The 23,666-nt window shown below is 41.9% G+C and overlaps 1 protein-coding gene across 7 annotated transcripts in view; it reads left to right on the top strand.

The window, feature by feature from the left end:
- The window catches only part of PDE1C (phosphodiesterase 1C), a 662,111-nt gene that overhangs the window by 583,104 nt on the left and 55,341 nt on the right, over positions 1–23,666 (top strand). For all 7 annotated transcript variants that reach the window (XM_075271106.1, XM_075271107.1, XM_075271101.1 and 4 more), the window contains one exon: positions 21,631–21,759. In XM_075271106.1, coding sequence (XP_075127207.1) covers positions 21,631–21,759 — 129 coding nt within the window. The remainder of the gene's footprint in view (positions 1–21,630; positions 21,760–23,666) is intronic.

Raw genomic sequence — 23,666 nt, 5'->3', positions numbered from 1 at the left:
TCCCAGTCAGACACTGGCACTATATGGCAGTAGCAAGAAATGAGGGTATTTGTATTCCCAATATATTCTTTGAATTCCCAGTCAGACAATGGCACTGTATACCAGTAGTAAAAATTGTGGGTGTATATAGCCCCAATTCTATTGCTAGGGGACTTGCAGGGTATTTCTGGGGTGAAGGTGGGGGGGCACACCGTTGGAACGGGTATCGGGGTATATATCGGGTATACGGGAATACACTGACAGTGTATTCCATTCAGGATCCTGGGAAAGCTGGGTTGCGGCGATTGAGCCCGTCAGTGCCACGTTACACTGACAAGCTTCTCCCTGGAATTTAGCTCTTACAAGAGCTGTTGGTTGTCTTCTCCTTCCTATCCTAGCCTGTCCCTGCCTACCCAGAATCTAAGCCCTAGCTAGCTGGACGGAAACCTCCGTCCTCGGTGAATTGCAAGCTCAGAATGACGCGAACCTGGGCGGCGCTGTTCTTTTAAATTAGAGGTCACATGTATTCGGCAGCCAATGGGTTTTGCCTACTTTTTTCAACGTCACCGGTGTCGTAGTTCCTGTCCCACCTACCCTGCGCTGTTATTGGAGCAAAAAAGGCGCCAGGGAAGGTGGGAGGGGAATCGAGTAATGGCGCACTTTACCACGCGGTGTTCGATTCGATTCGAACATGCCGAACAGCCTAATATCCGATCGAACATGAGTTCGATAGAACACTGTTCGCTCATCTCTAGTGGTGACAGCAGCACACTAAAATAAAATAAGACATCCCCTGAAAATAAGACATAGCATATGTTTAGGACCAAAATTTAATATAAGAAACTGTCTTATTTTTGGGGAAACACGGTATGCACTTTTTGCCCCACATTGCAAAAACCGCTGTGTTTTGCAGTCCCTGCAAAGTGGATGGGATTCACCACACCCCACTGTTCACTGTACCATACAACAAGAAGATCAGTTAACCTCTTCATTTCTCGAGCATTACTACTTAAAAGAAGTCTACCACCTCCTGCAAGCATATTCAAATGCCACCAACGCATTACAGATTACATTACAGTGATGGTACTTGGAGTGCACCTTCAGCCCTGGGAGCACTGTTGTTGCATCTCAAGTAGGATGGATGATGTCATAGCACTGACTGGACTACACACGGTGGTGCAGGCATGAGATTGTAGGGTCTGAGATGCAAGAGGGAGCTGAAGACCCGGTTCCAGTGCATCAATTACCGAATTTGCATAATGCTTCAAAGTTGTTTTCCTACAAATCTACAAATGTGACATACATAACAGAGAAAGTTGTCTGTCACTTTAATGTGTTGAGTATACTCAGGGAATGAGGTAGAGCCTGTTTAAGTGCCTCAAAACTAGCAGAAACAGGGGGCTCTCACCAGTAGTTATATAAAAATGTCCTGTTTAAGGTTCTCCATGATATATTTGTTCCATTACAATTTTATTAATGGAAGTCAAACATTTCTACTTGAACGTATGAGCTACCAGATATTACATATTATTTATTATACTATTGCAGTATAATAAATTGTGAAACACAGTTATAGAAACAGGACAGAATCCAATATATTGCCTTATATTATTCATTGCAGTTTTTTGGCTCATGTTCAGCATTTTTGTAACTTGCTTAGTACACAAAGTCCATTTTAGATTTTGATATAAAAGGAGCAAATGATAGTGCCGTTGTTTTGGACATTACTTACGACACTCATACTTCTGAGAGTCGTTGTTTCAGTAATTGAAGTGTCAGTGGCATGCTTTTTATTCTGCAGAGTAATGTGCTATTGCCAGTGGTGTCAGCATATTATACACCTTTCACCATATACTCCAGAGACTAGACATATTATTACAGGATCCATCTAAACTTAATCTGTAGTCAGCTTTGGGCTTTAGATTTTTGTTAATGTGATTTCTGAAGTCTCTTCCATCAGATTAATACATTTACAGTATATAACAGTTATTCATGCACTTAATGTCAAGATGAGGCAAATAACACGTTCTTTTTCATGATACAATTTTCTTGCTTTACTACATCTATCAGTACTCGCCATTGTTTCAGAAATTATTGCTCCAGCTTCTAGGCAAACATGGAGTGGACATCAATTTTGATGCCAACATTAAAAAGTGTTGTAAATACATGCAATAAGATGTAGACATTATCTTTCAATGCTTCTCAGGTAGGGTTGAGCGATCGTGATCGGAATTCCGAACACGATCATTTTAGGTGGGATCGAGATCGGTACTGTAAGGATTGGAGTCAGGGTCAGGCAGTGCAAAGTGACACAGCTGGGAAAGCAACACTGTGCAGCTAATGACAAAAGGGGTCGCAGGCCCTGCAGCTATAACTATGCTGTAATATCTGAGATGAGGCAGACCAATGCACTTCCTAATTGAAGTGCGCCTACCACGACTCCTTACGCTTCTATCCCGGCGGCTAGGATAAGGGGAGAGGAGGCCCTGAAAGTCCTAGGGACTGGAGTCACGGGGTCACACCTAAACAGAAAGCACAGTGTCAATGCAATGCAAAACAAAAGACTAAACAGCATGGAACCAGGGAGGACCACAAGTCCCAGCAAGACACAGAAGAGAAGGCGAGGTCAGACGAGCAAGAGGTCGAGCCAGGAGATATAATAAAGGTACCAAATCAAAAGACAAGGGATAGTCAAAAATACAAGCCGGGTCTAAAAACCAAGAAACATATAGAATACAAACAGACAGGGAATCAGACTGAGCAGGGGGACCAGGAAACACAAAGTGAATGGCTGGCAAGGATCCATGCCTGGGTGGGGATTAAATAGCAGCAGAGAACACACCTGATGGCTAACGGCATGGAGACTGAAGGTAAGGAAAAGATTAACCCTTAATGACCTAAGCACACCCAATAGAACTCCTAACACGTCTCCCAGGGAGACGCCGCGCAGCAAGGAGACCGCGGCGACTCCGTATCCTGACAGGTACTATGTCCCACAATGCTTTGCTTAGCCTTCACACTGAGTATATGCTCCGCTCATTCTGAGTGGAGTGTATACTCAGTGTGAAGGCTCCACTGCGGTTCCATAGGAATGAATGGAAGCAACCGACACACAGCCTTAACCCCCTGCGCGCTGGCTGCCTCCATTCATTCTAATGGGAGACTAAACTAACATCTCTAGTACCTTCTTACCTGCAGAGATGGCTGCTCCGGTGCCCAGTGTTCTCCTTCACCTTGCTGCTGCTCCACGCTGCTCTTCTTCGCCTCGCTGCCGCCGCCTCCCAGGTTAGTGTTTAAAGAGCTAGGAACGCGGGGCTTGTGGCTTAGGAGAGTTTGGGCGGGTGCAAGGCGGGGAGATGTGACGTCTCCCCTCCCAGTACCCGCCCACACTCTCCTAATCTGGGAGGCGGGGGCAGCGAGGCAATAAGAGCAGCATGGAGTGTCAGCGAGGCGAAGAAGGACACTGGGCACCGGACCAGCCATCAATGCAGGTAAGTGGACACCAGGGGAGACTAAGTAGCCAGAGGATTAAAAAAAATCCTCTGGCTACTTAGTGATTCACTACACAGCGTGGATTCTGACAATTAAAGTGTTCAATTGTTAGATTCCATGCTGAATAGTGAATAGGATTGCTTTTAAAATCCGATCTCCGATTAATAAAAAAAATCCCATTGACTTGCATTGGGATCAGAATTGAGATCAAGATCGGGTTCGAATGAAAAATGATCGGAAATCGGATTTTAAAATCGATCCTGAAAAGTCAAGATCGGCTCAACCCTATTCTCTGGTCTTGTAAAATTTTTATGGTACAATAGGTGAACATTGTTCTATATGATTAAAGAACCTGGATACAGACTGTATATTCACTGAGCACGTGGACTTACATTTATGTTACTGTGTGAAGGTCAGCAGCCGCTTTACTGGCTAAACTTATAGTTGTGTACTGAGTAAGCCAAGGAAACACAATTTAAACCTTTTGCGGGATCAGCTGCATTACTGGACCATGAATAAGTAACACATGTACAACATATGGCATTTACCATATAGGAGAAATGCTTTAAAATTTTGATAATTATAATTTGGGCATTTTTGGATGCAGCAATACCTAGTATGTTTTTCTTAATGGTAAAATGTGTAATCTGAAAATGAATTATTTTAGAGATTTCTATGGGATTTGAACACTTACACAAAATTCTTCACTATAGTTCTTATTAGTTATGTGATGACATTCAGACTTCAAATGCTTTTACGAACACTGATCAAATAACACAAGTCAACTTTACGGCTGAATGACGGAGCAGGTGTAAAAGGATGAATCAAGATCCAAGCACTTCCAAATGCCAATATATAATTGAAATAGTACTACAATTGTCCTTACAATTCAGATGAATTCACAGGTATTGTTTGGCAATATTATACTGCTTACCTGGCCGCCATGATTGGGAGCAGAATCACCACCATTTGGACTGCTACAATACTAAATCTGATTTTAACTCCAGGAACTTCATCGTCTTATTGGTTATAAATGGAGCCTCTATAACAAAATACAATTTATTTAGCTTACTTGTATAGTGCTGTTCTATCCACAGTGTTTTACAGTGTCAACATTTGTCCCATATAGGGCTCACAATCTAGATTCCCTAACAATATATCTTTGGAGTGTGGGAGGAAGCTCATATAAACACAGGGAGAATATACAAACTCCTTGGAGATGTTATCCTTGACTCCAGCGCTACAATGCAAAAGTGCTAACCACTGGACCACTACGCTGCCCACAACAACTAGAGCAGTGTATTTTTATGCTACTGTCATACGTCCTTTAACCCCCTTCCTCCACCAATCAGTAGGTCTACGTCCTATCTGCAGATGCCCCAAGCATCCAGGATGTAGATCTAGAGTCCTCGCTCCCAGTCTAGTACTGGGATTGAATGCATTTAAGTAGAGATGGGTGAACCACTTTATCACTAGCCATATTTGACCCAAGAATTCCAACTCGTTTGGTTTTTAGCGAAGAAATGGCGATTCATCTTGGATGAACTAGAATGGTTGGTGCCACAGGTTTGAGTAGAAACTACAGCAGAGACACTTGTACTCTGTTTTTGAGATTGTAGCACCACCTGACATCATCTGACAGCCTCCCAGCCAATAAAAAGTGTTTGGTGAACACCTTATAGTGCCGATGTCATATACATTATATAAGATGCTCCAAGCGTAACCAGAAGTACTTTAACAGCTTTTATGGGTAACATTTTTCCATGAAATACATCGCAACTGCTGTTCTGGCAGCACAACATTCATTCCACCTGTGCAAATCTGAACAAAAAAAACCCCTCTGTTATTTAAGCTGAGGTCCCACATTGTGGAAACACAGTTGTTTTTTTTGTTTTGTTTTGTTTTTTTGCTGCAATTTTTTGAGCCAAAGCCATGAATGGCTGCAAAAGGAATAGGAAATAAATAGGAAGTGCTTGTACTTCTACCTTCTGATCAATCCACTTTAGGCATTGGCTTCAGTGCACCAAATATACAGTCTAGCCTACCCTAATCTGAGAATTATTTAATGTTTTTTTTCCTACTGTACTCACTCACCACCAAACACAAAGTGTGATGTTGTGTTGTTAATCTGAAAAAAAAAAAATTCAAATAATTTCTTAAACATTTTTTTTGCTGCATTGTATTTGTATTCTAGTCTTTTCTTATCTAAAAAAAGAATATCTTTTATTTCTGCAGTCTTTTTTGTTGTGTTGTTGCAGTTGCAGTCTCTCCTGCTCTAATTGCAAAAAAAAACTATTTAAGGCTAAGGCTCCACGGGTCGTAATCGCAGTGCTAAAACGCTGCGGAAAGAACTACTGCGTGATCGCATTGCGGTTCTTTCCACAGCGCTTTGAAGAGAAAGTTCACAGAGATTTCCTCTGCGGACTTTCTCTTCCCATTATATCTATGGGAAAGCCGCCAGCATTTCCGTAGATATAATTGACATGCTGCGATTTGCAAAGCCACAACAGCTTTGCAAATCACAGCGTGTCCGCACTGCGTTTTTTCCCGCAAAGTGGGCATGGAATTCCCATGAATCCCACCCCCTTTGCTTGCACTGTAAAGCACTGCGATTTTTCTCGCAGCGTCTCCGCGTTTACATCCCGTGGGGCTCCGGCCTAAAGTTGACTTTTCCTGAAATACTTGTTTCTTAAAAAGACAAAAACAAATAAAAAGTGCTAGAATTGTTGCCAGTCACTATAGTTAAATTAAGTAGTGTGTTCAGTAAAAAAAAATTGCTGTAAAAAACGGCAGGGGACAAGCAAGTGCTGCTAAGGGTACATTCAGTTATATCAGTTGCATCAGTATCAGTTTTTGTCCCTTAAGTCTTTTTTTTTTTTTTTTTACAAATTTCTTCTCTAAAACCATAAACTGTTATCAGTTTTTACCATGATGGTCCACGAGGCATGATGGCATAATGGTCTACCAAGGCACTCAAGTACTGTAAAGTAGTCTGGGTTCTATTATCAAGTAAAGGTCCAAGCTTAAGAGTAGCTGAACATGTCCAGTATTTATGGTAATTTTTAAAAATGCCACTCTGCCAACACGATGTCGTTGTGGCATCTGCTCCCATACAGGGATAACTGGCAGGATAATCCAGATTCTTTTCTTCCTCCCAAGTGTTGTTTTCAGGGTTAGAAATTAAGTCCTTTCCACTTCAGAAAATATTCTGGCTTTTGCAGCTGGCAGTCCAAGTGCACTGACAGTGTGCCCCAAATTTGTCTTCAAATGTTATACTTGGCAGTGCCACTGACATTCTGTTGGCATAATAAAAAGAAAGTCCCATCATTGTTTCTTCCAATACCAATGCAGTGTTAGTTCAGGTTTCTGCTCTCATAAAGTGATCATTTTTGGTAACTTTTTTTTTTTAAAGTCAATTCTTTATTACTTTTCCAGTGGCTCATTGCCGCAAATGTGTCTCCTAAATAACAACAAGTCTGTAGCACTTACAAGTCATCAGGACAGGCTAATTATTCTACAACACCATTATACCCGCAATGTTTGTCTAAAAAACACAGGCAAGCACCAATAAATTCCTCTGCAGACTTTCTGCTTCTATTATGCCTATATGGAAAATGCCAGTGTTCTCGTAGATATAAGGTACACAAAATATACAAAGCAAACAATGCTAACAGTGATCTACTGGCACAGTGGGGTAGAGGGCCATGCTCACAAGGGCTTACAATCTGTGAGGGAAGAAGGATAGAGACAGAAGGTGTAGGTAGAGACTTCAGGTGGTGATGTGGTGATAGCATTATTGGAGGTTGTAGGCCTTCCTGAATAGGTGAGTCTTTAGGGCCTTCGTGAAGCTTGTGCTTGTGGGGGTCAGTCTTATAGGTCTTGGTAAGGAGTTACAGAGTATGGGGGGTGCACGAGATAAGTCTTGGAGACGGTTGTGTGAAGAGCAGATCTAGAGTAAAAATATAAGTTTATACATATCCTCCTCGACGCGTTTCACAAAGTTTCTAGCACTATTATACTTAATCCGAGTCTCATGCATGTCAAATATTACCTTAAAGCTTTTTTTCACGAGCACCAAATCCAAGGCCAGTAGTGTCAGTGCAGTGACTGAGATTAGTCAGGGATAATTATCATGAAAATTATAGCTCTGTCCTGAGATCCATCAAAAACATAAATAGTTCTTTCTATTGAGCGGACATTGGAAATAATAAATATATGTTTCTAGTGAGATAGTGCAGATTTTTCTTATTTAGGTCAAACATTCTTTTCACAAGAAAATATACACAAACACATCAATAATTTTTGTAACATGCAGGGATGGGCAACACTTAATTTGATTGATTTCTAAAGGATTGGCTTTATTCTGGATCTATAATTTAATCCTTTTACATAGATTTACAACACGCCTTCCCCTTGATTGATTTGTGTTTTCATTAGCGCCTCCATGCTGATGATATAGCCGTAATAACAGTTATTTGCCGCTTCTAGATTTAAAGCACTTAGAAATATAAATAGCAGAAACAATATTGCAAGGAAACAACTGCTGAAGTGGACGTGTTCTTATGATGTCAGCTAGGCTCTAAGGGGTTGTGTGGTTCTTAGGTTCTAGCAGCGTCTTGATACTCAGAAGTTGTAGTAACATAGTGCAGTATCACAAGTAAGAAAGCAAAGAGTCAATCAAACACAGATCTACCCTAGAGGACCACATGCATATGGCAGAGATATTTCAGGGCTCTTTATTTGCAGGACAAGTTGAACTTTTTTTTTTGGTAGATTTTGAACCCCGTATAGGGCTCACAATGTACATTTTCCCTATCAGTATGTCTTTTGGAGTATGGGAGGAAAGCCACACAAACACGGGGAGAACATACAAACTCCTTGTAGATGTTAAGTCCTTGGCAGGATTCGAACCCAGGACTCCAGCACTGCAATGCTAGCCATTACGCCACCATGGTTCTCCAAGTTGTACTTTTTATTGGTACTAATGTTTAGTATGTATGACTTCTTGATCACTTTTCATTGATATTTTTGGGGAAAGCAATATGACCAAAATACATTGCTTTGCACATTGTAGTATATTTTTACAACATTCACCATACATTCATAACACTATTTTTGGATAGTGGGGTTTTATAGACACATGGAAATGTGTTGTTTTTTTTTGTTTGTTTGTTTTTGTGTAAGTTGCGTTTTTTAAATGTAATTTTTTAAAAGTTTTTATTGTTTATTTTTTTTTAACTTTTTTCTAACTTTTTCCCTATTCCGCAATGGAATTTGAACCTGGGATCTCTGATTTGGCATCCTGGCTGCCATGGCAGCTCCTCTAATAACATTGCGAATTTAGATTAGATTAGAAAGATTTAGTTGCACCACTTCTCTAGAATGCTCTACCCCTGACAATCAGATTAACTCCTAATTTCCACAGCTTCAAGCACAAACTAAAGACACATCTTTTCAGACAGGCCTATCCCATTTCCTAATGTAAACCCTTCTGTACCGTAATTAGAATCCCCCAAATCTAACCCTCCTCTGTTCCAGCTCCCACATTACCCTACACGATATGGTGCCATTTCAGGCTAATTTTATATGTCCAAGCTCCATCCACATGTTAAAGGACACGACTGGTGACGGCTAATAAAGTTTTATGTTTGTGTAATGACAGTCACCTCTATTACAACATTGTCTGAGCACTGTATAAGCAATGAAACCCTTGCTACCTCTTGTGTCACCACCTCTACCTCATAGATTGTAAGCTCTTGAGAGTAGGGCCCTCAGTACCATTGTGTGAAGTGACTATTTCTTTATAATGTATCTTTCTGTCTGTGTTGGAACCCTACAAATTGTACAGTGCTGCAGAATATGTTGGTGCTATATAAATAAAATGTAGTACTATTTATTATTTAGTGAAGGAGATTAGATTTTATTTTTCCATCTTCATTTTTATATATGATATTACCTCCAAAGAGAGAATTTCTGTGTTATAATCAGTAAAATTTGTAGAAAAAAATATAGAATAAAAATAGAGTGATTGTATTGTCTTTATTGTTGTTTGATACTCATAATCAGAGATTAAGCAATATGTCTATATTACCAATTCACTAGTAGCCTGGTGATACTTTTACTCTACTGAGACCAAGCTAAGACTGCCAAAACGAGACCAATCACTTTACTGATATAGGGGCTTGATAGCAGGAGACCAAGATTTATTAACACTGATTCTTCTCATATGTAGTAATATACCTCATACAGCATAGGTACTTATATATTGTCATAAAATGTAGGCTGCATATATATAATTTTTCATTCAGAATTCACCTCATTGCTGAAGTCAGTCATTGTTAGGTACTTATGAGCAGCAACAAGCAAAATAAAACCCTAACTGTCAAGCTCGCAAAGTAAGTCTATTAGAGAGTGAACACTGCGAACATCTGAGAGCCGAGAAGAGATCAGTGCTCAGGAAGGGAGCATATAATTTCAATATAGAACTGGCAGTATGTTATTCAGTAACATTACACTACACACAGGCTCATTTTCAAACAGGAAGTTGGGGGAACAAAAAAATTACTGGAGTGCGTAAATATTCAAAATCAATATAATGTAGAGTTCAGTTTTTGACATTGACCTTTTGATTAAATTATTTTTTTATTGTATGGCTGGGAATTATAATTTATACCAGACAGGGATTGACATTTCAGCTTTAACTTTCTAGTACAAGTTATACTGAGTCTTTCAGGCCGAGGCTTCCTGGCCATGGCGTTCTTTTATTTTTCCCCTTCTTGCCCCACTCACTTTTTTAAAAAGATGATGTTAAGATGGTGCAAAAAAGGACAGAATGATGCATTGTTAGACCAAAAAGTCCAAACTCCAAAAATGTGCCACTAGAAAACTGACATGTTCCATTTAATAACTACCCCCATAGACTCTCTGAAGCAACTCTACATTTTGACTAGTTGACAAGGATTGTAAAAGGGTGAGCCCTGTATTGCCTCAGAATTCCCTAATAAATCACTAAAAATGAGTTTTCTCAGCTTGACCTTCTTAAGTAACAATTTTACCTGATTTTACAGTGGCTGCATATAACTGTTCATATTCTATTGCAGTATTGTTAAAATATGAAAAATGACTGCTCTATTTTTTACATAATAGTTTTGCAGATGGTGTCCTGAATTTTACCATTTTGCATGCAATCCCTAAATGTCAGTAAGCAATTTCCAGTCTGGAAGAAGATAGTCATTCACTTGAGAAATGTCTACTGTCATTACCGTCTCCATGAGCCAAAATGAATCTGAAATCGGATCATTAGTATTTTATTATCATAATAATTATTGCTATTGTTATGATAAGTCTGTAATGCATATTATCGAAGTGTTTGGTTTACAGTAACTAAAAAAATAAAAAAATAAATAAAAATTTAGTTAAACTATTTCAAGGCACATACTTTGTATCAGTAGCATAAAGGATCCTGGCAGAAAACGGCACAATGCAAAATTGTGCTGGAAGTGACTATAAGGTAGATCCTCCTGTGACTGCTATGAAATGGGAGGAATCCAACTGTAAGTACTGGGGAAAGGGAGACACCGGAATCTAAGTGCAGGAGAGAAGAGGCATTCTACTGAGTACTAGGTGATTTGTGACCATTGTGAGCACTGGAGGAATGGGGTAGCTGTCCTGTGATTTCTGGGGTAAGGAGCATTGTTTAATACTACAAATGAAGCAAAGTTTAAAGGGATTCTATCAGTAGAATCCTTTTTAAAGTAAATACATGTAGGAATATCCTTAAGAAAGGCTATTCTTCTCTTACCTTTATTATTCTGATCCGCGTCCGGTTCCTTAGAAATATCTTCTTTTTTCCTTACGTGAAAAAGTTTTCTCATAGCACTGTGGGCATCCCAAATGCTGCTTGAAAACTCTCCAGCGATGGCATCTGTCTTCTTCTCCGCCTTCTTCACGCATGCTCCTCTTCTCTTCATTTCGAAGTGCCGACAGACATGCGCAGCCGGTGCTTTGGAACGAAGAGAAGAGGATCGCAAGAGAAGAGATGGGAAGCGGAGAAGAAAACAGAGGCATCATTGGAGAGTTTTCAAGCTGCCCTGGGGACACCCACAGGGCTGTTTGAGTGCTGGGAACACCCCCAGTGCTGTCAGAATATTCATTTTTATAAAGAAGAAAGAAGATATGTCTGGAGACACCGTGGAGAGCGATCTGCTGCCTGCAACATCCTTCAGCATGACCGGTTTGGCAGTGGGTCAGTAGTGATTGGGGTGGCATTTCTTTGGAGAGCCACACAGCCCTCCATGCGCTCGCCATAGGTAGCCTGACTGCAATTCAGTACCGAGATATGATCCTCAGACCCCCTGTGAGACCATATGCTTGCTCCTAATGCAGGACAATGCCAGACCTCATGTGGCTGCAGTGTGTCAGCAGTTCCTGCAAGATGTAGGCATTGAAGCTTTGGACTGTCCCGCCCGTTCCCCAGACCTGAATCCAATTGAGCACATCTGGGACATCATGTCTTGCTCCATGCATCAATGCCACGTTGTGCCCCAGACTGTCCAGGAGTTGGCAGATGCTTTAGTCCAGGTCTGGGAGGAGATCCCTCTGGAGACCATTCGACACCTCATCAGGTGTATGCTCAGGCATTGTAGGGAGGTCATACAGGCACGTGGAGGCCACATACACTACTGAACCTCATTTTGATATGGTTTAAGGACATTACATCAAAGTTGGATCAGCCTTTAGTGTGTTTTTCACTTTGATTCTGGGGGGACTCCAAATCCAGGCCTCCATTGGTTAATAAATTAGATTTTCATTGATGATTTTTGTCTGAGTTTGTTGTCATCACATTCAACTTTGTACATAACAAAGTATTCAATGAAAATATTTCATTCATTCAGATCTAGGATGAGTTATTTGAGTGTTCCCTTTATCTTTTTGAGCAGTATATATATATATATATATATCTCCACATACATAAGTAAGCATGTATACTGTGAATGAATGAAAAACCGCTAGGTGCAGTGGGTAAATGCTACGTAGGGTCCCTTGAAAAGCAATGACAATCCCATAACCAGGAATTAGAAACCAGGAAATATTGCATGAGCTTAAAAATATGAGGAAAAATGGTCCAAACACATGTAAATGTAATCCAGTAAATTTTTTAATTTATTATACAAACATTGCCTACTTTTACTTACATTTTCTTATTTTTGGAAAACCCCTTTAATGAATAATCTCTCAAGACTGAATAACATCCTAATTAGAGATGAGCGAACAGTGTTCTATCGAACACATGTTCGATCGGATATCAGGGTGTTCGCCATGTTCGAATCGAATCGAACACCACGTGGTAAAGTGCGCCAAAATTCGATTCCCCTCCCACCTTCCCTGGCGCCTTTTTTGCACCAATAACAGCGCAGGGGAGGTGGGACAGGAACTACGACACTGGGGGCATTGAAAAAAATTGGAAAAAGTCATTGGCTGCCGAAATCAGGTGACCTCCATTTTAGACGAATAGTGGATTTCAAATCCGGGTCATATGAGAATGTGAACTTTGTGACTATGAGACAGGGATAGCTGTACAGGCAGGGATAGCTAGGGATAACCTTTATTTAGGGGGGAATGTTATTAAAAATAACTTTTTGGGGCTCTATCGGGTGTGTAATTGTGATTTTTGTGAGATAAACTTTTTCCCATAGGGATGCATTGGCCAGCGCTGATTGGCCGAATTCCGTACTCTGGCCAATCAGTGCTGGCCAATGCATTCTATTAGCTTGATGAAGCAGAGTGTGCACAAGGGTTCAAGCGCACCCTCGGCTCTGATGTAGCAGAGCCGAGGCTGCACAAGGGTTCAAGCGCACCCTCGGCTCTGATGTAGGAGAGCCGAGGGTGCACTTGAACCCTTGTGCACCCTCAGCTCTGCTACATCAGAGCCGAGGGTGCGCTTGAACCCTTGTGCACACTCTGCTTCATCAAGCTAATAGAATGCATTGGCCAGCGCTGATTGGCCAATGTATTCTATTAGCCTGATGAAGTAGAGCTGAATGTGTGTGCTAAGCACACACATTCAGCTCTACTTCATCGGGCTAATAGAATGCATTGGCCAGCGCTGATTGGCCAGAGTACGGAACTCGACCAATCAGCGCTGGCTCTGCTGGAGGAGGCGGAGTCTAAGATCGCTCCACACCAGTCTCCATTCAGGTCCGACCTTAGACTCCGCCTCCTCCGGCAGAGCCAGCGCTGATTGGCCGAAGGCTGGCCAATGCATTCCTATGCGAATGCAGAGACTTAGCAGTGCTGAGTCAGTTTTGCTCAACTACACATCTGATGCACACTCGGCACTGCTACATCAGATGTAGCAATCTGATGTAGCAGAGCCGAGGGTGCACTAGAACCCCTGTGCAAACTCAGTTCACGCTAATAGAATGCATTGGCCAGCGCTGATTGGCCAATGCATTCTATTAGCCCGATGAAGTAGAGCTGAATGTGTGTGCTAAGCACACACATTCAGCACTGCTTCATCAAGCCAATACAATGCATTAGCCAGTGCTGATTGGCCAGAGTACGGAATTCGGCCAATCAGCGCTGGCTCTGCTGGAGGAGGCGGAGTCTAAGGTCGCTCCACACCAGTCTCCATTCAGGTCCGACCTTAGACTCCGCCTCCTCCGGCAGAGCCAGCACTGATTGGCCGAAGGCTGGCCAATGCATTCCTATGCGAATGCATACTTAGCAGTGCTGAGTCAGTTTTGCTCAACTACACATCTGATGCACACTCGGCACTGCTACATCAGATGTAGCAATCTGATGTAGCAGAGCCGAGGGTGCACTAGAACCCCTGTGCAAACTCAGTTCACGCTAATAGAATGCATTGGCCAGCGCTGATTGGCCAATGCATTCTATTAGCCCGATGAAGTAGAGCTGAATGTGTGTGCTAAGCACACACATTCAGCACTGCTTCATCAAGCCAATACAATGCATTAGCCAGTGCTGATTGGCCAGAGTACGGAATTCGGCCAATCAGCGCTGGCTCTGCTGGAGGAGGCGGAGTCTAAGGTCGGACCTGAATGGAGACTGGTGTGGAGCGATCTTAGACTCCGCCTCCTCCAGCAGAGCCAGCGCTGATTGGTCGAGTTCCGTACTCTGGCCAATCAGCGCTGGCCAATGCATTCTATTAGCCCGATGAAGTAGAGCTGAATGTGTGTGCTTAGCACACACATTCAGCTCTACTTCATCAGGCTAATAGAATACATTGGCCAATCAGCGCTGGCCAATGCATTCTATTAGCTTGATGAAGCAGAGTGTGCACAAGGGTTCAAGCGCACCCTCGGCTCTGATGTAGCAGAGCTGAGGGTGCACAAGGGTTCAAGTGCACCCTCGGCTCTCCTACATCAGAGCCGAGGGTGCGCTTGAACCCTTGTGCACACTCTGCTTCATCAAGCTAATAGAATGCATTGGCCAGCACTGATTGGCCAGAGTACGGAATTCGGCCAATCAGCGCTGGCCAATGCATTCTATTAGCCCGATGAAGTAGAGCTGAATGTGTGTGCTAAGCACACACATTCAGCACTGCTTCATCACGCCAATACAATGCATTAGCCAGTGCTGATTGGCCAGAGTACGGAATTCGGCCAATCAGCGCTGGCTCTGCTGGAGGAGGCGGAGTCTAAGATCGCTCCACACCAGTCTCCATTCAGGTCCGACCTTAGACTCCGCCTCCTCCAGCAGAGCCAGCGCTGATTGGTCGAGTTCCGTACTCTGGCCAATCAGCGCTGGCCAATGCATTCTATTAGCCCGATGAAGTAGAGCTGAATGTGTGTGCTTAGCACACACATTCAGCTCTACTTCATCGGGCTAATAGAATGCATTGGCCAGCGCTGATTGGCCGAATTCCGTACTCTGGCCAATCAGCACTGGCTAATGCATTGTATTGGCTTGATGAAGCAGTGCTGAATGTGTGTGCTTAGCACACACATTCAGCTCTACTTCATCGGGCTAATAGAATGCATTGGCCAATCAGCGCTGGCCAATGCATTCTATTAGCGTGAACTGAGTTTGCACAGGGGTTCTAGTGCACCCTCGGCTCTGCTACATCAGATTGCTACATCTGATGTAGCAGTGCCGAGTGTGCATCAGATGTGTAGTTGAGCAAAACTGACTCAGCACTGCTAAGTCTGCATTCGCATAGGAATGCATTGGCCAGCCTTCGGCCAATCAGCGCTGGCTCTGCCGGAGGAGGCGGAGTCTAAGGTCGGACCTGAATGGAGACTGGTGTGGAGCTATCTTAGACTCCGCCTCCTCCAGCAGAGCCAGCGCTGATTGGTCGAGTTCCGTACTCTGGCCAATCAGCACTGGCCAATGCATTTCTATGGGGAAAAGTTAGCTTGCGAAAATCGCAAACTGACAGGGATTTCCATGAAATAAAGTGACTTTTATGCCCCCAGACATGCTTCCCCTGCTGTCCCAGTGTCATTCCAGGGTGTTGGTATCATTTCCTGGGGTGTCATAGTGGACTTGGTGACCCTCCAGACACGAATTTGGGTTTCCCCCTTAACGAGTTTATGTTCCCCATAGACTATAATGGGGTTCGAAACCCATTCGAACACTCGAACAGTGAGCGGCTGTTCGAATCGAATTTCGAACCTCGAACATTTTAGTGTTCGCTCATCTCTAATCCTAATATAAAATTAAGATTTAATAAGATTTATTATGCAAAGGTAACAAATAATTACAAATATTAGTATAGTATAGTATATATATGTTAGAGTCGAATTGATTATATCCTGGATCAATCAGTCAGTCCAAATTAAATGAGCATGTTTGTGCACAAATCACTAATAATGAGACAGACACAGAGTTCCGTATCAAACCAGCCATGCTCTTCGCCCACCCCAGCATCACTGACTCTTTATTGAAAAGTACACACACTTTAGAGACAAAGAAAGGAGGGGTTACTGCCCCCTTGACATTCCTGAGCTGCTGTCCATCTCCCATTGGCTCCAAACTTCAATGTCCAGCCAGACACCTCCTTGCTGTAACCTGAAGACTTCTGCCTCTTTTACTATGAGGTAGAAGACAGGATATAAACGCCATCTTGGATTCAAAGTCCTTTGTCTCAGAACTGTAGGAAAAATTAGTATTTCTAAAACACATCATACATATAAAGTATATGAAACTTGATTCATGTTCTCAGACTTGACATATATATACTTATACTATAAGATTATGTTCACACAATGTAATCTGGGGTGATTTTGAGGCAGATTCCACCTCAAAATCAGTAGCAGATTCCACCTGATTCTGCCTCCCATTTTTGAATATTCCTCCCAACTATTCCCCCATTTCCCTCTTTGTCACACTTTATGTGCAGTCAGGAGCAGTTATCTAGAGCAGAGTCAATCCCCAGCAGGGCAAGACATGCCCCATAAGTCCCCTACAAGGTACTGTCATTAGTTTGATACAGATTTTCTTGTTGACAGAATCCCTTTAAGGATACAGGATATTTTGGGAGTTAATTCTTGGTGGCAGTTTAGATATTTTTCATCTTTGCCTTCCAAAATGTATAACAAATTGTACTTTCATTTAGCACCATTTTGGTTTGTTTTTATTAACATTTTTGGGGTATCTATGAGAAAGAAAACCTGCAATTCTATCATGGTTTTCGCTTTTTGATTTAACGGCATTCTCTGTACATTAAAAATGACATGGTAACTTTGTCCGGCGGTTTGTCATGATTACCGTGATTCCATATTCATGTTGTTTTGTTATGCTTTATTGTTTTACCAAATAAAACGTCATTTTTCTTAAGCTAACAATTTAGTGTAGGCCACTGATACGGATGCCTATAAATTTTTACTGTTGGCAGAACTATGTTAAGACTCTTTATTTGCAGTGCAAGTTGTAGTTTTTATTGGTACACATTTTATTGGCATGTATGACTTTTTGATCACTATTTATTGCTACTTTTGTGGGGGAAGGAAGGTGAACAAAATATATTACATTAGCCTCTGCCCGCGAATTCGTCTGTGTGTTGTTTGCGTTGATGATCCACCTACATTCAGCAAATTGCTGCCGTCGATGGTTTCCCTGCTCCGGCATTTCGGCAGCTCTTAAGCTGTCCTGTTGCTGAACTTGTTCCTCATGCTGGGCTTGTGATTGTTCCAGCATCTCAGCAGCTCGCTGGGATGCCATATAATGAGCGTTTTGTTGGCATTGATGATCCGCCTGCTCCGGCATTTCAGTAGCTGTGCCCGTGATTGTTCCAGCATTTCAGCAGCTCGCTGGGACACCATCTAATGAACATGTTGTTGGCATTGATAATCCGCCTGTTCCAGCGTTTCGGCAGCTGTCAAGCTGGCCTGCTGTTAAACTCGTTCCTCGCGCTGTGCCCGTGATTGTTCTAGCATCTCAGCAGCTCGCTGGGGCGCCATATAATGAGCGTATTCTTGGCGTATTTTTGTGACAAATTAGATTTTCTTTTTCCCGGCATGTTTAAAATTGGCAAACTGACAATTTGGGTTAAAGGTGTTTTCCCATCCAGTGTGTCAGCACTGCCTGGAGTGATCAGATAATATGCAAATGCATGTACAGAATGGACTGAGGATTAGTTGTGTGTTTACACAGAGAGATAACAGACCTGGCTTTATCAGAACTAGAGATGAGCGAGTAGTGTTTGATCGAGTAGGTGTTCGATCGAATACTACGGTATTCGAAATACTCGTGCTCGATCGAACACTACTAGCTGTTCGAAGTTTAAGGTTCGATGCAGAACCAGCGTTGATTGGCAGAATGCTATACATTCTGCCAATCAACGCTGGTTCTTCTCTTACCTTTAGAAGTCTTCTCTGTGCAGCATCCCCGCGGCGTCTTCCGGCTGGAATTCACTCTGCCTAGGCATCCGGCCTAGGCAGAGCCGACTGCGCATGCGCAGGCAAGCCATCGCATGCACAGTCGTCTCTGCCTAGGCCCCGATGCCTAGGCAGAGTGAATTCCAGCCGGAAAACGTCGCGGGAGCACTGCGCCAGGAGAAGACTTCAAGGGGAATCCAGCCCGACCGTCACTCGTGGACTTGGTAAGTATAATTTTATCAAATTTTGCGTACCCCTGAAACGAGCATTTCCCCCATAGACTATAATGGGGTTCGAAATCCATTCAAACAGCCTAACAGTGTGCGGCTGTTCGAATCGGATTTCGAACCTCGGACATTTTTAGTGTTCGCTCATCTCTAATCAGAACCTCAGATAAGCTGCTGCAATAGTAGCTTAATATAGCATGTGAACATAAATTCATAACAGTCATAAAGCCATATCATTTCCTGGGATAAAAAGTAGCCTATGTGTTAATCGAGGTTAAAAACTATCTATGTGCCAAATTTCATTCAAATCCATTCAGCCATTTTTGCGTGATTGAGTAACAAACACACATACATCCAAACATACAAACCCACAAACTTTCACATCTAGAATATTAGTAGGATTGTGCGTTGCAACATATTTTTTCTTTACAGTGTTCACTGTATGGGATAACTAATGCACAATGGGTCCGAGATGCTGAAAGGGGGTGATCTTGTCCCTGAACCACCCAGATGCCATGATCAGTACATAATGATATGGCGCTGAGCAATAAGGAGTTAAACAAAAGTAACAAGCTCTTTATAGTTATGAAAATATAGGGTAGCCCGAATATAATCTCAATTTCTAGAGCTCCAATGAGCTTGTATTTTATCTGAACTTTGCCTCAGTTTATTACAGCTACAATAGGTAAACATGTTGCTGTCTATAAAATGACATTATTGTTCCATGTTCATTGTCTTTTGCAGTTTTACAATTGCCAGCCTTATTCAGCACTATAGAGCAGGTTCACTTCCGCACAGCACTAAATAAAGCACAAAAACTATTGAAGAGGAGAAGCTAAATATAAGAAGGAGCAATTTACTTGCAAGCTTTTAGCATCGGTGAATCATCAGAGACACATATTTGATATTAGAAAGTGTTGTAGATGCTGATGGTTTACAGAATCCTTTAACTATATCTGCTGTGGCTCCTTATATGCTCTTATATATACTTGAATGGTATCTGAGTTTTCAACATAAATTTAATTTAAAGGGATTCTATCATTAAAATTACATTTTTTGTCCCTAACATCTAGGAATAAGCTTAAGAAAGACTATTCTTCTCCTACCTTTCGATGTCTTCTCAGTGCCGCCGTTTGGTAGAAATCCTGGTTATCTTGGTATGCAAATGAGTTCTCTCACAGCACTGGGGTGGTCCCCAGTGCTCAAACAGCACTGGGGGCGTCCCCAATGCTGTGAGAAATCTCCAGCGACGCCTCTCTCTTCTTCTGGAACGCCTCTCTGTGTGTCTTCTTCTGTCCTGGGTTTCATTCTTCTAGGCCTCGGTCAGAGCTGACTGCGCATGCCCGCAGCCACAAGGAAATGGCCACTTACATAACTGTGTAAGATGTACTGTATAAAATTTTAAAAACAAAATCAAGATCTATAAATCATATGGTGTACTGTAGACCCTGCTAATTGCTTAAAAATGCCTCTACTTGGACTGTGTAGTAAAACAAAGCCTCCTTGTAGAAGCCTTCAAAGCCCCCAAAGCCTCCTTGTGAATGGAGCACCAGAACACTTGAGTGATAAGTGCTCCATTCACATCTATTGGGCTGCAGGTGCTGACCGAGATTACTGACCATAGTTACACAATCCCTTTAAAGAGGACCTTTCACCACTTTTGGGCACATGCAGTGTTATATACTGCTGGAAACCTGACAGTGCGCTGAATTCAGCGCACTGTCGGCTTTCCCGATCTGTGCCCGGTGTACAGAGCTTACGGTGCCGGTACCGTAGTGCTCTATGGTCAGAAGGGCGTTTCTGACCATTAGCCAGAGACGTCCTTCTACCTCGCGGCGCCAATCGCGCTGTACTGTGGAGCGGGGAGGAACGCCCCCTCCCTCCCTGATAATGCTCGTCTATGGGCAAGCACTGTGAGCAGAGGGAGGGGGCGTTCCTCCCCGCTCCACAGCACAGCGCGATTGGCACCGCGAGGCAGAAGGACGTCTCTGGCTAATGGTCAGAAACGCCCTTCTGACCATAGAGCACTACGGTACCGGCACCGTAAGCTCTTTACAGCGGGCACAGATCGGGAAAGCCGACAGTGCGCTGAATTCAGCGCACTGTCGGCTTTCTGGCAGTATATAACACTGCATGTGCCCAAAAGTGGTGAAAGGTCCTCTTTAAGTCATCACTATCGGATTGGTAGGAGCTTGACACCCACCTATCTGCTGCTGCTGGGTGTACACAGTGTCTGTATCTAGAAGCAGATAACTCCATACATTGTGTAGTTGCAGTGTTTCTTTGTTGCAGCTCAGCTCATTCATTTAGAATCAATACTCTATGATGGCCACTGCATATGTTCGGTGCTGACTTTCTACTTCTGGCTCCATACATTGTGCATATTTGGTAGCCACATCAGATCCTCATTGAGGGTGCAGAATGTTGCCAACTCACCAATATAAAATTGATGATCTAAAGATTGGCCATAAATATCAATTCTTCAGCAGCTTTAAAACCCTAGAATGGAATGAACTATCTGTATTTCATTATATATTGTGTGGGTAAGGTAGCTCAGTAGAAGCAGTGGTGCAGACCCAAACAGTCAAGACAGGGACACAAAATGTGCAGCAAACTGATACAGCCTTAACTTCAGGCAAAAATAAAACAAATTCCTGCTCGTCCGAGCGACTAACTGAACAGAAGTTGTAACCTAACCATACATGTGGCTTAGTACCTACCAAACAAAAAACATAAGCACAAATTGCTCTCACCAGACTCAGGGTTACAGGACAAACCCAGCCGCCTCCTAACTTCTTAGACTACCCTGAAGTGCAGGCTCTGCAATCCTTTATGGCCCAGTAACAAGCCTCAGGACCCACACCTGGGGCTGAAACCTATTCCAGACCTAACTGGACCACACATAAGTCAGGAATCTGGGTCTGCTATAGCGGGACTCCAGCACTTTGCATATCACCTTCTCAAAATTGTTATAGGGAAAAGGGGATTCTGCATGATATATTAGCTTACAGTATGACCGACAAAAGAACTGTTTATAAGGTATGACGTTTCATCTTGTGAACGAGAGTAAATAATTTTCTTTCCTTTTTCAGATCAGATTCAGCTATTCTGTACAATGACCGATCTGTACTTGAAAATCACCATGTAAGTGCAGCGTATCGCCTACTTCAGGATGATGAGGAAATGAATATATTGTACAACCTTTCCAAGGATGACTGGAGGTGAGACGTGTAAGCAAATATATAACATTCTCAGTAAGTTTCATTTACATTGATCAGATATATTTGTGCATGTTGTTACTAAAGCAAACGTCCTTAGGTTGTACCACAAACCATTTACTCACATCTTGTTATAACATAGTTACAACTATTTTACCTAAACTGGATGTACCATATAAATATTCTGTCCAATGTAAGGGCTCTGTTAGCCCAAAAAACGCAAAAAATATTGCATTGTGATTGGTGGGGAGTATTTCTCACAGTGATTGGTAGAGAGTTTTTTGGCGAGGATTTTGGCAGGAAAAAATCTGCTTCATGAAATAGGAAATGTTTTTTTCCTCCAGCACAGTGTATGGACCTTGAAAATACCACTAGCAGTTTTTCATATGGTTTTTGCCCACTCCATGTGCATTTTCCACCTCCCATTGGCTGCGTTGGTTTTTGCAGGCGGAATCCGTCTGAAGGAAGCTTTTTTTCCATGTGGATTCTGACAGATTCAGCACCAAAATCCTTGCCAAAAAACTCTGTGTGACCCTTAGAAAGCTTGGTTGCTTTATTTCAGAAAGAGCTCCACTTCCACATTATGTCCATTGGTCACACAGCCTTGCTACAGCTTGGTCCCACAAAATGTCACACATGAAGCATTCCCAGAGAAGAGGAAGTAGAACTTTTCTGAAAGGAAGCAGTCATGTTTTAAAATTCTGAATAATCCATTTAAAAACACTAAAATCTATATATCATTCCTTTTCTAGTAAGCGTAATCATTTTTTCAGTGCATTAAAAAATAAATATTGGCCCACAAAAAACAAGCTCTTATAAAGAAACATACAAAGCTAATAATAATAATAATAATAATAATAATAATAATAAATAATATATATATATATATATATATATATATATATATATATATATAATATTTTTTTGTTCTAATAGCACCAACATGTTTCTTTACTTTCCACAATGTACAGGTACATTCACAAACTAAATCAAACAATCTGCTCTGCTTGCAAGAGCTTACAATCAATGAGAAAATGGGGGTGACACAAAAAATAAAAGTGCTTGTGCAATGTTGAATTAATTTAATTTATTTTTTTTTATAGAAATGGGGTAGTATACGTAAAACTGCATGAGACAGTCACAGGTCAGAACAGATGTGAAGTGCATTTAAGTGTGTGAAGTGCATTACGCCAAGTGACTGTCAGAATATGACAACACAAAACATAATATGTCTTAAAAATATGTTGTGCAAAAGTAGAAAAACATTTAAAAAAAAAAGAAAAAAAAAAGAAAAAAATAATATATATATTATATGTGTGTGTGTGTGTGTGTGTATCCTCATGGACCAGTTGTTTACAGTTCCAAATACTCCCTATAGAAGTCCTGTACATGCCTGGGATTAAAATAGTGAAGAAATGAATAAAATATTTGCACTTACCTAGAGATGAGAATGCTCAGTCTCACTGGCGCCACCTCTTGTGCTCTTGGAACATGCACAGTTCTGCAATGAAGCCAGGACACTGCACTTCAGCCTCCCTGCACAACTGTGCATGCAGTAAGATCAGTCATCCATAGGTAAGTGCACCATATTTACCTCACAGGGACCCTTGAAGGCCAAAACTGACCTTGGCATTAAGGGGTTAATTATATATAATTTTCTGACATTACATTCTCTTTAAAACAAAGCTGAATATGTTTAGGAGAAACCATATATTCTTGACCATGTTGCTCGTGCAATAATAAAATACCACTCACGATGTGTTTTCAGCTTCCTTTTCGACAGACTTAATGATCTGACTAACTTGCCCACACTGGGTTTGGTATTTGATAATATGAGCTTACCTCCCTCAGAATATCTAGAAGAAGATGTCTGCAAGGGGTCTGCGACACATATGGTTCACAGTGGAAAT

This window comes from Leptodactylus fuscus, chromosome 4 (genome assembly GCF_031893055.1).
Source record: "Leptodactylus fuscus isolate aLepFus1 chromosome 4, aLepFus1.hap2, whole genome shotgun sequence".
In the NCBI taxonomy this organism is placed as follows: Eukaryota; Metazoa; Chordata; class Amphibia; order Anura; family Leptodactylidae; genus Leptodactylus; species Leptodactylus fuscus.
Note: the sequence above shows the minus strand (reverse complement) of the source record. Positions and strands in the feature narration are given on the sequence as shown.